This window comes from Octodon degus, unplaced genomic scaffold, assembly GCF_000260255.1.
Source record: "Octodon degus isolate 3935 unplaced genomic scaffold, OctDeg1.0 scaffold00243, whole genome shotgun sequence".
Lineage (NCBI taxonomy): Eukaryota > Metazoa > Chordata > Mammalia > Rodentia > Octodontidae > Octodon > Octodon degus.
This window is the reverse complement of record NW_004524819.1, coordinates 1,445,169-1,461,520: the sequence shown is the minus strand read 5'-3', so window position 1 is coordinate 1,461,520 and position 16,352 is coordinate 1,445,169. Positions and strand designations below refer to the sequence as shown.

At 35.6% G+C, this 16,352-nt stretch overlaps 1 protein-coding gene across 1 annotated transcript in view; it reads right to left on the bottom strand.

Moving 5' to 3' along the window:
* The window catches only part of LOC101567860 (cytochrome b-245 heavy chain), a 44,103-nt gene that overhangs the window by 12,147 nt on the left and 15,604 nt on the right, over nt 1-16,352 (bottom strand). The window contains exons 7-11 of the mRNA XM_004645897.2: nt 14,210-14,339; nt 11,810-11,902; nt 5,727-5,980; nt 4,690-4,852; nt 3,300-3,446 (exon numbers count right to left, since the gene is read on the bottom strand). Coding sequence (XP_004645954.1) covers nt 3,300-3,446; nt 4,690-4,852; nt 5,727-5,980; nt 11,810-11,902; nt 14,210-14,339 — 787 coding nt within the window. The remainder of the gene's footprint in view (nt 1-3,299; nt 3,447-4,689; nt 4,853-5,726; nt 5,981-11,809; nt 11,903-14,209; nt 14,340-16,352) is intronic.

Sequence of the window (16,352 nt, the reverse complement as noted above, 5' to 3'; positions counted from 1 at the left end):
CATCTTGTACAGCAATTAACCACTAGTAAGAGAGTATGCAATGTGTTAATTATTGAAACTGTCCTACCAATTTGGTTTGAAAAAAATAAACAAATAAAATAAAAAAAAATACTTCAGACATTGACAGTCTTATGGAAAACCTACTAATTATGGACTATTGGATTATATTGGGATATTTTGCTGGATTCATGTACCTACAGTATTTAAATGCCAGTTGAATGCCCTTCTCTGACAAAAATAACCAAAAAAGGGGGATACAAATAAATGGCCATTTTGTATCTGTATATTCAAAATAGTTAGGATAGATATACAGCTCCATTCTCTTAATTCAAATGAATAGAGAGGGTTGTTCGAATAGTGTTTGAGATCAGATCTGCAGCTTGTGCAATGAATATCCACTAAGACAACAATGTACAATGTATTAATTATTGAAAATTTACTAGTAATCTGCTGTGAAACTGTCTCATTGCTATTTGTTTCTCAATAAAAATATTAAAAAATGAAATTATACATGAAAAAAAAGAATAATCCCATAGGGACCAGTTTTGCAAAGAAAATAATTATTTTAAAAATAACTTATTTTTTCAATGCAAACAAATTTAAAAGTGTTTTGCTTTTGGAAAATATCAGAACTGTAAGGTGACTTGTAAAATTACAGATTTTTTCACTCAGTTTCTTTCTTTCTCTTGTGTATGGTGTGGCATATTTAACTCAGAGAATATTTAATTCCATTCCCAATATTTTGTGAAATTTTATTTGGTAACAATGTCTCACTAGTTTGCCCAGTCTGATCTTGAACCATCAATCCTTCTGCCTTAGCCTACTGAAGTGGGAATACAAGTATGTGCCACCATAGGTTTTAATTTTACCAAAGTGGTTTTATTATTTTGATATTCAATTGCAGAAGTAGCAGTTCTCATGGGCATGTGCTCCTGGATCCACAGACTTCTAGATTTCTATGAGACTTCTAGGACTTCTAAGATAGACAGTAATTGCAAGACACAAATGAGAAGTCATTCTTCATAATGCCAGGGTGTAAAGTGAAAGATGCATAGTGTTGAAGAGCCAATATATAAGTATAATTCAGCAGCTGTGGTTTGAATGAGTCTATTTCAAATTCAGGTGTTTTTATTGTGATAGCATTAAGAGGAATGGCCTCTCCAGTGTAGTCATTCAGGCTTGTAATGCCAGAACTAAAGAGGCTGAGGCAGGAGGATGGCCACAGGTTTGAGGTCAGCCTAGGCTACATAGGGAGTTGCAGGCCAGTTTCAAAAACATAGTGAGACCCTGTCTCATGAAAAAAAGAAAACAAAAAACAAGTTAAGCCTTTAAGAGGTGCTTAGGTCGTGAAGACTCCTCCCTTGAGAATAGAAATAAAGCCTTTATAAAGAACCTGCATGCAATATTCCAGAAGCTTGTCAATTAAAAGATTTTTACATTGTCAAATTACCCTGAGTTGGGCCAGAAGGTGATAGAGATTGTAAGGGGAATATATATATATATATATATATATATATATATATATATATCACCTTTACTAGGTACATACTGATTTCCCACAAATAATCATAAACAACTGAAGGTTGCTAAGAGTATAGACTCATGGTGTTTTGACTCTGCCAATTATTTACTATGAGCCAGGTGCCCTCAGTTTAAGGACCTAATCTGTTCTGGTCTTCATCATAAAAATGTGGGGCTGGCCAGATAGCTCAGTGGGTTAAAGCACTTATTTAGGCAGACTCAGGGACCTGGTTTTGATCCCCTGCATGCTGTGCCAGCCCTACCCCCAGGGCGTGCTGACAGGGCAATTGAGACTGGGCGTGGTGGCGCATGCCTGTCTGTAATCTCAGGACTTGGGAGGCTGAAAACAGGAGGATCACTATGAGTCCGATCTATGCAGCGAGACCCTGTAGACCCTGTACTAACTACATTTAAAAAAAAGAAAAATGTGGATAATAATAATAGGTACTCAATATGATTGTTGATAGTATGAAATTAGACAATCTATATAAATACTATGAACAACACATGCTACATAGCTCACTTGTCTCTCAGTATCTACAGGGATTGGTTCTAGAACATCTTTCTAAAGATAGCAAAGCCCATAGATGCTCAAGTCCCACATATAAAATGGTGCATTATTTGCATAGACCCTGTAGAATCTGTAAGAATTTAATGTAAGAATCTGTAGATTACTTATCCTACCTAGATAATGTAAATGCTATGTACCTCAATATTTTAAAATCCTTTCTTTATTTGGCACAAGGTCTTGCTACACAGCTCAGACTCATAGCAATCCTCCTGTCTCAGTTTCCCCAGCACTGGGATTACAAGTGTGTACCACCATACCCAGTTTCAGCGGCTGGCACAGTATACCTGGGGTTTTGGAGCCAGCACAGCATGTGGCACAGGGGTCAAACTTGGGTCCTTGTACTTGCTAAGCTAAGCTATCTCCCTAATCCTTATGTACCTCATTGTTATACTGAATTGTTTAGGGGAAAATGACAAGAAAAACATCCTGTACGTGGTCCATATACACATATGTTTTCCAAATTTTTTTTAATGTATTTGGTATAGGGTCTCACTATGCAGCTCCAACTCATAGTGATCCTCCTGTTTTCACAATCCCCAGTGCTAGTATTACAGGGATATACTACAACACCTGGATTTGATAGCCAGTTCAGTGCACCCTGAGGGTGGGATTGGCATGGCATGTGTGCAAATATTTTTGAATTGTGATTGATTGCATCCACAGATGCAGAATCCACAGATATGGAGGGTTTACAGCATATGTTTCAATGCTTTAAATGTATTGAATATATTATAGGACATGCATAAACATATAATTTTTTTTAAAGTTTGACCTTTATTATTTTCTGTTTTTTTTTTTTTTTTTTTTTTTTGCGGAACCGGGGATTGAACTCAAGCCCTTGCGCTTGCCAGAGAAGTGCTTATTCCACTGAGCCATCTCCCCAGCCCCGCATAAAAATATAATTAAAGAAATATATACACATTTGTTTTCTCATTACCCTGTGATGAATCTTGTCTATGTAGCATAGACTTCGTGGTGTATTGTCCTAATGAAGTTGAAGTCATGGCATTTATTCCCTCATATGCCCCATAGCTTTGGATCTAGTCTCAGAATGTCAATATCATGTTGTAATACTGAATTAATGTGAATGAGCTGCACACTTGAATCTATTAAGTGTCCTGCAAATAGGGCGCAGGACCTACCAAGAAGAAGAGAATTCCAGCAAGTCCTGGACACTGTTGTACGGACCTGAGCCCCATAGTCTCACCTGAGACTCATCCCAGCCAGTAAGATAGATGTTGTAGCTGAGGAAATCGGCATTGTTCCTTTCCTGCATCTGGGTCTCCAACAGCTGCAGCAGATCTGCAAACCACTCAAAGGCATGTGTGTCCCTGCATAGCCAGTAGAAATAGATCTGCAAGGGGGATGGATCACAAAGTAGACTATATTGGGACAGGCTCTATCAGCGTTAACATATGCAGTTCTACTTCCACCAGACTTTGCTTTCTCATGCTTAAAATGTGTAAAAACACTGTTTTGTGAAACCTCTGGACATTTTACGGATTGATTCACATGCACCTGTCATGTCCTTCACTCAAAAGGCCCTACATAAATACAGAGCCAATAGAAATAGTGTTTGCCCACAGACTTTTGCTCTGGGGATACTCCTTTATAGATTGCTTTATATCTCCTCTAAGAGGGTCAAAGAAACCTAAACTAGCAGTAATTGCTGCAGAACTTCTTCCCAACCCCCAGCCTGCTACCACCAGACAGCACTTAGGGGAAAAATCATTTACCCACATCTCTTGCACATAGAAGAGATCAGAGGGAATGAAAATTCAAGGTAAGTTCAATGTCCCTATTAAAATTTATCTTTACAGCTACAGGACTGACTCAAGGTTTTTTTTTAATGTTCTCTATCAGGTAATTTACATGTAACACTTCTCTGGAAATTTATCCAGAGGAGACAGAAATGAAAGTGAAAGCTTCATGTCTCTTTCCCTGCTCTTGAAAAGCAAGTGCTAAAGAGCTGAAAATTGAATCTATACAGAAAACAAAATGATAAGAAATTACCCTATATCTTCTCAATGGAATGTTAAGGAGTCATTAAAATCATCATTATGAAACCTGTGGACCCTGAAAACACTCTTTAATTAAAACAAGGTTATGCAATTGTACATAGTCAATAGTTACATTTTCTAAACATATGACAAGCTAGTGGGAAAATATTAGAAAAGAAAGTCTAAGGGGCTATGAGTGTAGCTCAGTAGTAGTGCATTTGCTTAACATGCACAAGGCTCTGGGCTAGCACCATTAAAATACAATACAATATAATGCAATGCAATGCAATACAATACAATACATTACATTACAATACAATACAATACAAAGGAACAGCTTTGGTATTGTGATTGTTACATCTCCCCCAGACATTTTTTCTTCTGAATTTCCAATAACCCTATATTACTTTTACTGGTAGACTTGTGTATTTAAAAGGACATTTCACTTATCAAATAGTTCTTTGAAGAGAAGGTTGCCTCTCGGAACCACCTAGAGCTCCTCTTTACTTCCCTGAAGTAGCCCTGAGAGTACATGCAGACTTCACTTGGTAGACAGTGACAACCACTCCACGCCCTACAAAATCTGAAGGAACTCACCTTTTTGAGCTTCAAATTGGTCGCATTATTGCAATATTTGTACCAGACTGATTTGAGAATGGAGGCGAAAGGTGTGACACCAATCCCTGCTCCCACCAACATCACCACCTCATAGCTGAACACATCTTCACTAGCTGTGCCAAAGGGGCCATCAACTGCTATCCTGAATGGAAGTGAAGAGGAGACAGTTACAGAGATATCTTGCTCTTCACAGTAAGATGGAACCTCTATTAGTGCTGGACATGGTGCAACATGTGTCAATTGCAACTGGAGTATTATATTTGTGAGGCACTTTCTTCTATGAAATGGATTTTAAATAATCTAGGGCCAACACTGGAATTAGAAATAAGCAGGGAATGCTTTAGTACCTGAAAACATTTGGTAACATACCCAGGCACTTTCCATCTCCCTGTCCTTAATCTCTTGACACAATTCTCTCTCACTCTCGCTCTCGCTCTTGCTCTGTGTCCCCCTCTCTGCCTCTCTTTTATTGTCCCTCTTTTTCTCTCTCTCCCACACACATCCTACATCTTAAAGTTCTACTAACATTGAATATTGAAGAATTTTAGTAAATCTACATCATCACATTTTGTTTAACTTAATATTTCTACTTTTTATTTATTTGCTGAGCAATTCAACACAATTTTCTTCAGCATGTACTAATATCTGGTACCAAGTTAAGTGTGTATGGAAGAAAATGAGAAGCAAATAGTATGTAACATTTGCTCTCAGATTATGACAATTAAAATTTGAGAATACTTTGTCAGAAAAGTAAATATAACTTTTCCTTGACCCTTACATATTTAAAAGAATTTGAGAATTTGATTTTAGTGTTTTATATTTCACATAAGAGTCATAAAAATATCCATTAATGCTCCCCGAAGTGCAATAAGGAACACAGAGAAAACTGCCAGTATTCTAATAACCTCTATGTTTTGTGACTTAGGAGATAGTATAATGAGATGCTAAGGAAGAGGAGCTAATTCTTATCTTTTTTCTGAATGCACATACTTTTGTAATATGTGTGTTAAACTCACTTGGGTAGTTTCCAGGCATCTTGAAATTCCTGCTTATCACAGCCACAGGCATTGAATAACCCCTCTGTCCAGTCACCGACGATGCGGATATGGATGCTAAAGAAATCTTCCTCAGGGGCAGAGGTCAGTGTGAAAGGGTGCCACTCCAGCTTCGACACCTGGGGACACTTGACAAAAATGTACTGTCCCACTTCCATCTTGAATCCTTTTTTCTTCATCTGCAGCTCAATAGTTTTGAACGGGTGAGTAACCACCTGTGAAATGAGGCATATCCTTAGGAAAGAACTTCTAGAACTTTTCCCCAAATACATACCTTTTCAATGACCATATGGATAAAAGGTTGTGCTGACATATGCTGCCCACCTCTCTATCTCAAGGCCAATGTAGAAGATCCTCCAGCAGATATGTCTGTCACTGAGAATTACCCTCAGTTGCAGTCCATGGCCAATGAAGGAATGACAAAGGAGTATAAAACCCTGGTATGAGCCCCTGCAGGATTGCCTAAGCCTGAAATTGCAACTACACTGCAGATCAGCATTAGATTTTTTTTCTATCCAATTTCACTTTCTTCCTTTCTGTACAGGTTCAGCTCTTTTTTTTTCCAGTAGTGGGGATTGAACTCAGGATCTTGAGTTTGCCAGGCAGGTGCTTATTCTACTGAGCTATGTTCCAGGCACAGGTTCAGCTCTTAAGAACGTGGCCATATAAGCTTCCAGTCTGAGTCTCTACCAAAGACTCAGTTATCAGCCTGTTGGGTTGTTTTTTTTCTCTCAGAAGCCAAGGAAGGGTGTAAAATAGAAAAAAAAATTAGTTTCTTTCTTGGCCTTACTGTTTTCACAGAAACAAGGAAAGGCCTTGGAAGACAGACAGAAGAAAAAGACCCCATTATCTACTTATATAGCTATAGATCATAAACCAAGCCAACTATTGTGTCTGTTCTTGTCCTGAATTATGACTACAGCCTGCCCAATTCCATGTATTGTTTCTACATTTTTTTCTCGTTCATTTCTCTCTCCCTAGGACAGGTCCCATTTATGAATTGCTAACTTCATTATCCATATATGCCAATGTTCATAGCAGCTTTAATCAAAACGATATAATTATGGAAACAATCTATGCATCCATCAATTAGTAAGTGGGTAAATGGCTGGTTTTGAATCCAGTGTTTTGTTGCATGCCCATAATACCAGTACACAAGAGACTGAGGCAAGAGGATCACTGTGAGTTTGAAGCCAGCCTGAACTACATAATGAGAACCTGTCTCAAAATAACAGAAAAAATAAAATACAACATAATAAAGAGCAACACAGAAAGTAATGAACTATTTTTTATCAAAGAGACATCTGCAGTTCACATGTCCATCAACAGATTAATGAGTAAAGAAAATGTGGTACAAATACACAATGGAATACTCCTCAGCCATAACAAGGTTAAATCCTCACATTTACAAAAACATGGATGAACTCGGAGGACATTATGTTAAATGAAATAAGCAAAGCACAGAGAAATACTGCATGATGTCACTCATATGTGGAATCTGAAATAATTGATCTCATGGAAATTGAGAGAGGAATGGTAATTGCCAGAGTTTGAGGAAAGCAGGGGTAGGTAGGGATGGTTAATAGGTAACCATGGTCCATAGGTACTAAATTACAGTTCAATGGGAAAGAAAAGTTCAGGCATTCTGTTGGACATATTTGGGTGATTATTTTACAGGTAAAACCAATATATTTTATATTGCAAAACTGTTAAAAGAGAGGAGTTTTAGTCATCTCATTACAATGAAAGGATAGCTGTTTGAGGTGAAGGATATGCTAAATACCTTGATTTTATCATTGGACAAAGCATGGCGAATCATAACTCCATTGTAACTTATAAATATGTACAATTGTGTATCTATACAAATCAAATATAAAAATTGAGGAAAAGTACTATACTGTTTCTTTGATGATTCCAAAGATGTCTAAAAAACCTGTGTATAACCAAAACAAAACAAAAAACACAATGCTCCCCAAAAAATCAAACAGAAAAGAAAAATCAATAGAAATAAAATAGCAGCCATTTAATGTTGACTGATATTTCTGAACTTTACTTTTCAAGAGTGGAAAGTTGTGAAACATAGAAAATTGTTCTAATAAAAGTTCTTGGCTGGAGATGTAGTTCAGTGAAAAATCATGTGCTTTTTCAAAATGAGGAAAAACCTGATTTTGGTCTCTAGCACCACCTAAAATAATATCAAACACATTAAAAATCTGTGATGTAGATGCATCTTATATGATAATTCAGTAACCACTTACTTTATGTTCTGAAAAAAGGAGTTTTAAAAATATTTTTTAAAATATTATTGAGAAACAAATAGCAATGAGACAGTTTCACAATCAATTATTACTACATTTTCAATAATTAATACATTGCATACTATTGTCTTAATGGTTATTCATTGTACAAGATGCAGACCTGATATCCTGTCTCAAACACTATTAGAGCAAACTCCTATATTTATTAAATTAAGAGAATGGAGCTGTATATCTATCCTAATTATTTTGAGTATACCGATATAAAATGTTCATTCATTTGTATCCCCCTTTTTGGTTAGTTTTGTCAGAGAAGGGCATTCCATTGTGATTTAAATACTGTAGGTGCATGAATTCAGCAAAATATACCAATATAGTTCAATTGTCCACAGTAGTAGTGGGTTTTCCGTAAGACGGTGAATGTCCAAAATTGTTGACTTGAGCCTTTTACAGCTCAGAATATTAATATGGCTTTACTTTTTATATTTCATTTTCATACTTTTCTGTTGGATGGTTAAGACCAAGAAGGAGCAAGACCTATATAACAAGAAATGCAAGTTTTGTATCTGATAAGGTCAGCCAAGTCCCCTCAGGATTTAACCTGAAACCCTGTACCTCGGTTTGTAGATCCTTTGTCAGTGTCAGCCATATGGATGAGTCACGGCCATTGCTTGACCAATTTGCTCTCTGTGAATGCTTGAGAGAATGTTTTCTCTCCATGTGACTCTCCTTAGGCACACTCAACATTATCAATCACTTTCCTCTGTGGCCCCAAAATCTCTTTGATCCTTGATCAGAAAATTTGGGACACAATTGAGTTATAGGATGTTACAGTACAGGTTCTCCTATTTCCTGAGTACTTACTGACCTTGAAAGACTAGGGCCAAAATGTTATCTGTCCTTGTAGCCCTTCTTTTTCTTTAATTTTTGGTCTGCTAACTTAAGTTATTAACCCTCCAGAAGAGAAGTTTAATGATGTTATTACCCTATAACACAGGCAGTTGAGCTTAACCTCACTATCTGTCTGAGTATCAAACATCTTAGGCATAACATGGAACAGGTATTTTTCATCAAGTATTAATATGTTAAACTTCGAGTCTCTCCAGAATATGAAGAAAAAAGATTAAAAAGATAAAACGTATTTTAAAAATTAAGAATAAGCATTTATATATATTTTACACAGAAATTTAGAAATCTAACAATATATAGCCTTGTAGCAGGACAGTCCTGTGACATTTTTGTCTCATGTTTTCATTTATAACCCTTTTGAAAAAAGGCGTAATAAGGCATAATTTAAAAAGCTGAAAATAATTTAATATGTTGCAATTTTGTGTGATGACCAACTGTTTACTACAGTGAAATTTTATTACAAGTACAAATAGGATTTGATTAAATAAGAATTCCTAGTAGATAAGAGTCTTATCAGGATATTTTTAGTTAGCAGCTCATTTTTGGTATTTGTTCATATGAATGAATGATTGAATGAATGAATGAATGAGTGAGAGAGTGAGTGAATGAATGAATATTTTCTTTACAAAAAGACAAATTTTCTCTGATAGCATGTTCAAGATAAGCATTTTCTTGGTTTAGTTATCACTTATCTGCTAAAGGGAAAATGATGGCAGCTCATTTGCTGATCTGTTGGGTTCTCTTATGATACAATATAAGGAGCCTAAAAGAATAAATGTTGTCATTTCCTACATTGTAAGACTTCCAGTGCCAACAAGAAAAGATTTTATATGATTGCCCTAGATGTTAAATGAAAAACAGATAGAGTTCAGGACAAAAGGAATTTGTATGTTTAGTGAAAATAATCCATAATAAGGTTTTGAAAAAAAAATTTTTTTTGCGGTACCGGGAATTGAACTCAAGACCCTGTGCTTGCCAGGCAGGCACTTATTCTACTGAGCTATATCCCCGGCCCTTGAAAAATACTTTTTGAATTGAGTTGAATTGAATTAAATTTTATTAGACAAAAATTCTTGCTTGGTGTTTTCTGAAACTATTACAAGGAATTCCCATTGATATTTATTCAACTAATTCATGATGCAAAACTAAACTAAAACAAAAAAACCAAAAACATAGAAAAGAAAAACATAGGAAAGACCACTGTAGACTTGGAGTTAAAAGATCAAATTCTAAACAAAACACAAACTGCAGGTGAAATAATTGAAAGAATCAACAACTTGGATTTTTTTTTATTAAAAAGCTTTCATTTGGCACAACAAAAGAAATCACCAACAGAGTGAAAAGACAACACACATAGAGTGGGGAAAAATTTTATCTAATTGTCTTTCAGACAAAGGACTTCTATCTAGAACATATAAAGAATTGAAAAAAATCCAACCCCCCAAAAAATGAAAGATTCAATCCAAAAATGGACATTTGAGATGAATATACATTTCCCAGAGGAAAAAATACAATTAACAAATAAATATATGAAAAATTGTTCAACATCGTTTGTCATTCGAGAGATACAAGTTAAAGCAATGAGATTCCATTTCACTCCAGAATGGCTATCATCAAGAAATTAACAACAACAACAACAAATGCTGGAGGGGCTGTGGGAAAAGAAGAAACCCTTCTTTGCTGTTGGTGGAAGTGCAGACTGCTGTAACCACTGTGGAAATAAGTGCAGATATTCCTCAAAAAGCTAAGATTAGAGATTTCATTCCACCCAGCTTTTTCCCTGCTGTGTATAACCTCAGAAGAATTAAAAGCATCATAACACAGTGATATATGTGCACCCATGTTTATAGGAGCACAATGTATAATAGCTAGATCTTGAAAACAATTAAATAAATATCCATCAACTGAAGAGTGAATAAAAGAGATGTATTTTTATACAATAAAGTACTACTCATCCATAAAGAAGAATAAATTTCAGACTTTTATAGATAAATAGATGCGACTTGAGACCATACTCATAAGTATAATAAATCTGACTCACATGTATAAACATTTTATTTTCTTCCTGGTATGAGAAATTGAAAGAATAAATAAGATCTAAAATGTACAATAGCTAATAGGATATGGGAAGAAATTGTTTAAAAAGAAAAAGGAACAATGATGGGGAAAGGGGTAAGGAAGAAAGAGAAAAAGGAGAAATAGGAAATTTAGCTATTCTATTAATGTCTCTTAGTTCATTGAAAAGGAAGGTTTGTGCTCTTAACAATTGGAGAATATTTTATGCCCATAGCTTGTACTCTGACTGCTTTGAAGATGACAATATGCAATGCACTAACTATTGTTATTCTTCTATTATTTAATTATGAAATTCTGTATTACTTTTTCCATGAAATAAAAATGAAAAGATTAAGTTGGATCTTGAGCTTGTTAGGAACTTACTTAAGACTTTAAGGACTTCAGCGCCTATATTTTATGGTGATATACATATAGTACAGAAAAATGGGTATAAATTACATAGGAAACTATTTCAAGCTCAATGTGATCTATCCTGGGTTCACTGATTATTGCACCATCTGAAAATTGAGACTCATTTCTTTTCCTTTTCTCCTCATAATTAACATCAGTATGTCTCTAGACTCAACCACACACAAGGTAGATTCATGTACAAGACTTGGCTTCATTTTAACACAGATGGTAGCACAAGAACTTGATTATTGAGTTGAATATACTGAAATCAACTGCAGGTCTTCTCTTTGCTTTACATACATTTCAGAAAGCATGGGAGAAAGACAGACCTGACAAATGGCAAATAATTCTTTTAGATTTTTCCCTTCTCCAATTAGACACTGACTTACTAGTAATCCCTAAACCAACCAGTACCTTGGTGATGACCACCTTCTGTTGAGATCGCCAAAAGCGGACCAACCTCTCACAGAGATACAGGAACATGGGACCTACTATCCATTTCCAAGTCTGAAATCAGAGTAAAAATGAAAATGAGATTTATTAAGGGTAAATAGTAAAACATTCTGAGGGAGAGAAAATTGTGCAAGTAAGGTTAATCCTTGTGGACTTGCTTAAATATTTGACATTTATAAGTAAATGCCTTCTATAACAGAATGTATAAAAAATACTTGAAATTATAATAAATTATTAATCCAGTAAAAGTGAATATTCTCCTTAGCTACATTGGGAAGCTATATATACAATATGAAACTTTCCAAAGAGGAACTATTTACAAGCTTTCTTCTGTGTCACAACTGCAGTTGCAGTAACCCTACACTAGAGGAAGGTTGGTTTCAGAATTAGCATTTCTCTAAAAGATTGCATTTCAGAAACATCATATTTTAAAGCAATATTGCAATTGCTTTATCGCAGTATGGAGTCAGACATTAATCTTTTGCAAGATGACAAATTTATTGCAAGAGTTTAGCTGTTTCTTCAGTATTCTAGTAAATTACAGGAGCTGCACAACACACTTGCTGATTGAGGACAAACTAAAAGATTTTTAAAGACTCTATCAATGTCCCTCTTGACAAAATAAGCAGTGCTTCAGAAGACTGGAATTACTTTCTAGCATTTTGGCTTATATAAAAATTTTTAGTTCAAATTCATCAATCCAGGGACTCTGCTAATTGAATTTCTAATTTAATGCCTTAAGTAACAAAAGAATGTTAGAAGGCAATATTTGAAATCTGGGCATGGTGGCATATGCTTGTAATCCCAGCACTCAGGAGGCTGAGCAGGAGGATCCTTGCAAGTTTGAGACCAGTCCAGGCTACAAAGTGAGCTCAAGGCCAGCCTGAACTGCATAGTGAGATTTTTGTCTCAAAACGACTATATATATAAAATAATTTAAAATATAACTTTCCCGAATGAATTCCAATGAGGAAAAAGTCAGAAAGTGTTTCTCATGCATGATATTTCTATTAATTTTTTTTCAGTTTAGTAAACTAATTGCTGGAATGTCAGAGCAACTGAATGCCCATATCTTCAGGTAAAGCTGAATAATATTTGGATAAGAAGACAAGTATTTTCTGTTGTTACACTTCATTTTAATAGGACAGGAATTTAACAGTCTTGCATCTGTTCCCTCATTGCCACTGTGGTGTCACTGAACGGAGCCAGATGTTGGCATTACATCTGGTATACCTAGATATTCAGAAACTATTTTGAAGTTGATGCCTGTTAAGGTAGTAATGTTCTGATTCTAGCTGTCATCGAGGAAAAATGCTTTCCCCAGCCCACAAGAGGACTATAAAAATAGTTCCTTTTTGTGGCATTAAGGATGAAACTCAGAATCTTAAGCAAACACTCTTCTTCTTTTTAGCCTTCTATTCCTGTCTAATGTTCTGAGTGGGAGCAATGCACTGATTTTATGGTTGCGTTCATTAATGAGCAAAGATACAAAAAGATTTTAAAATTGCATAATGTTCTAGGTTTATAGGAAGGGTATGCCCATGTTGAGGGACTAGAAAAGAAGAAAGGAGAAAATGGGATGATAAATTTACCTTTATGTCATATCATGCTTAAGGAAAAAATAATACACTTACTTAGAAACCCATATGAATGTTGAATTTTGCCCAGTTTTACATCAACTGTTAGCACAATGACCAATAAAATGTACACTGTGCCAATAGAGAAAAGCATATGAAGATTACAGGATGCATTTGTCATGGAGTAGAGACACTGAGCATACACAAAATGAGGCTCTTCAGAATTTCTTATAGAAGAAAGAAAATATTTCACCTTTGATCACCCTTGTCACACTCCCATCCTATCTTGAGGTGCCATTGGGTATTATGTCAATCTGGCTGTGTAGTCTCCTTCATGCCTAATAGACTGGATCTTGCAATGCCCAAAGTCAGCCAAATGGGATACCTCATCAATTTTTCCCCAATTTGAAAAGCCATAGAGAAAGTCTTAACTTCCTGACACATGAAGAGGCCCCTAGCTGCTTAAAAGTGATTTGTCTGAGCTATCTAATTCAGCTAAAGATGGAATTCCTAAGTGTCTTATTAAAAATCATTAATGATGTGTGGCACTTTCATCTAGGTTCAGTCTCTTTGAATCCAAATAGCATATTCCAAAACATTGATTTTTCAAGTTTTATATCATGACATTGATAATGGGCAAATGTAAATTTTTAATTCTAGTCAATAAGTATACAGAACAGTAGACACTAATAACATCCTAGAAATTTCATGACATTTGTACATGCCCTAGACACTGAAGATTTCTAGTAATAAAATTTTAATAGCAACAATGAGTTGTACATACCATGGGAGGATTCCCAGAGAAGACTGGGATTGGGCAGTCCTTTACTTTGCCCCACTCTGTGATATTTTGTGCACATTTATGTATTTTGTGGTTCTCCAAACTTTCTGTAGTCTGCCCACGTACAATTCGTCTGTGAGAAAAATATAAGTTTAGTTTATTTATTAACAACGAATCAAGGTGTCTATGTATCTTATATTCTTAGCTTTTTTCTTTTTTTCCCTATGCTGAGGCTTAAATTTAGGGCCTCACATATACAGTACTAGGAATGCATTCTACTACTGAGCTACAGCCATAGTCCTGATTCTGGGCATAATTATGTACCTTAATATCAATTCTGTGCTTTTCACTTAAAAGTTATATCTTATCCTCCCCATTGAATAGAAGAAAACAATCTTGAGCAATAGAAAAATTATGTCCAGTGCCACAAACAATATCTACATAAAGAAAAAAACCAAATAAAACAGAAACAGTACAATTTAACAGGATGACTACTAGCCCAGGATGACTTCTAGCCCATTTTGTGCAAATCAGAAAGACTCCATTATATGTGGACAGTCCTGCAAGCAAAGGACTTGATCAGCAGAGGGCAGACTACCTTTCCTGTTGTTGGTCATTCTTTTTTTAAAAATGTATTTGGTACAAGGTCTCACTACAGAAATCAGACTCATAGTGATCCTCCTGTTTCAGCCTTGCTAGTGCTGGGATTACAGGTGTGCCACCATGCTCAATCTCAGTGGCCAGCTCAGTGTGCCTGGAGATGGGGCTGATGCAGCATGTGCTGCTGGGTATTGAACCCTGGTCCCTACACTTGTTTAGGCAGACACTTAGTTCACTGAACCATCTCCATGGCTCTACTTGTTCATTCTTGTATAGTGACCAATTCATAGAGTCATACAAAGTGGCCTTCGAGTTAGCTACAATGCTTTTTTTGTGAATTTAAAAATCATCCAGATTAAGCAAATAGACTGAATTTTTTTTTGAGAAGACTGAACCTTATGGAAATTGTGGCATTTTTATAGACATCAGCACTGATAGTGTGTACTGTAAAATTGCTCAAAGCTCATTGGCTTGAGTTTAATAAATCTCTTTTTTTTGGTACCAAGGATTGCACTCAGGGACTTGTGCTTGCCAGGCACGTGCTTATTCTACTGAGCTATCTCCCTGGCCCTTAATTTAATAAATCTTGATTGAGCAGCTTCTAAAATATAAACCAATGCTGAGTTTGTTGATGATGGAGGAAAGGATACACATAGTTCAGTAAGTAATGTTCTTGACTTCAGCCCTCAAGGAACATAACTGACAGAGTCCTCAGACTATAAAAGAAAAAAAAGACGTAGAAGTCCCTTCGTGAAAGTGTAGTTTAGAGAACTATAATTTATCATGCTGTATACTGCTCAGGAATGCTGTAAAACATTCCTGAGAATGTTTTAATTCAAGGTCATTAATGACCATTTTCTATTTCTAGGTCTTAAAGAAGAGGCCATGTATCAAGCACCTATTAGCTAAACATGAGGAAATTAACCAAAATTATCTCAGTTAATCCTTATACCAAACCTTCAATGCAAATATTATTATCCTAAAGTTATGGGGGGATAATAATATAAAACAGAACATGTTGATAAAAACAATTCTGCTTTCAACTTGATGGTTTTGGGTTCAAATCACATACTTATACTTAAGAAAATTATTTAAATTTTTTGAACCTCAGTTTCTTCAGCTATAAAGTAAGTATAATAATACTTCACTAAAGGTTTATTTTAGCAACCAGTTGTCATGATGTATTGAAAAATTCAGATACAAAGCAAGGGTCTAACAATGGTAACTTTTACATCATTAATTGCCAAGTTTATGTGAAATTTCCAAGGACTGCAAGCTTGGATTTTCATCACGGTCCAGCTGTTACCTACTCTGGAGACCTTGTGTAATCACCTATCAAGTGTAAGCAGCCAAGTCTCTTCAGATGGAGTCTAGAGTAACTGAATGCCTGCTCCAAAGGATATGGAGATCTATGACACTATATTCCATGTTGAAATTACTAAACTAGGTAGGGGAAGAAATTCCTTCCTTGCTCTACGACTGTCCAAGGCAGCTGGATTATGTTTAATTTTTAAAAATTATTTATTTATTTACTTATTTATTTATG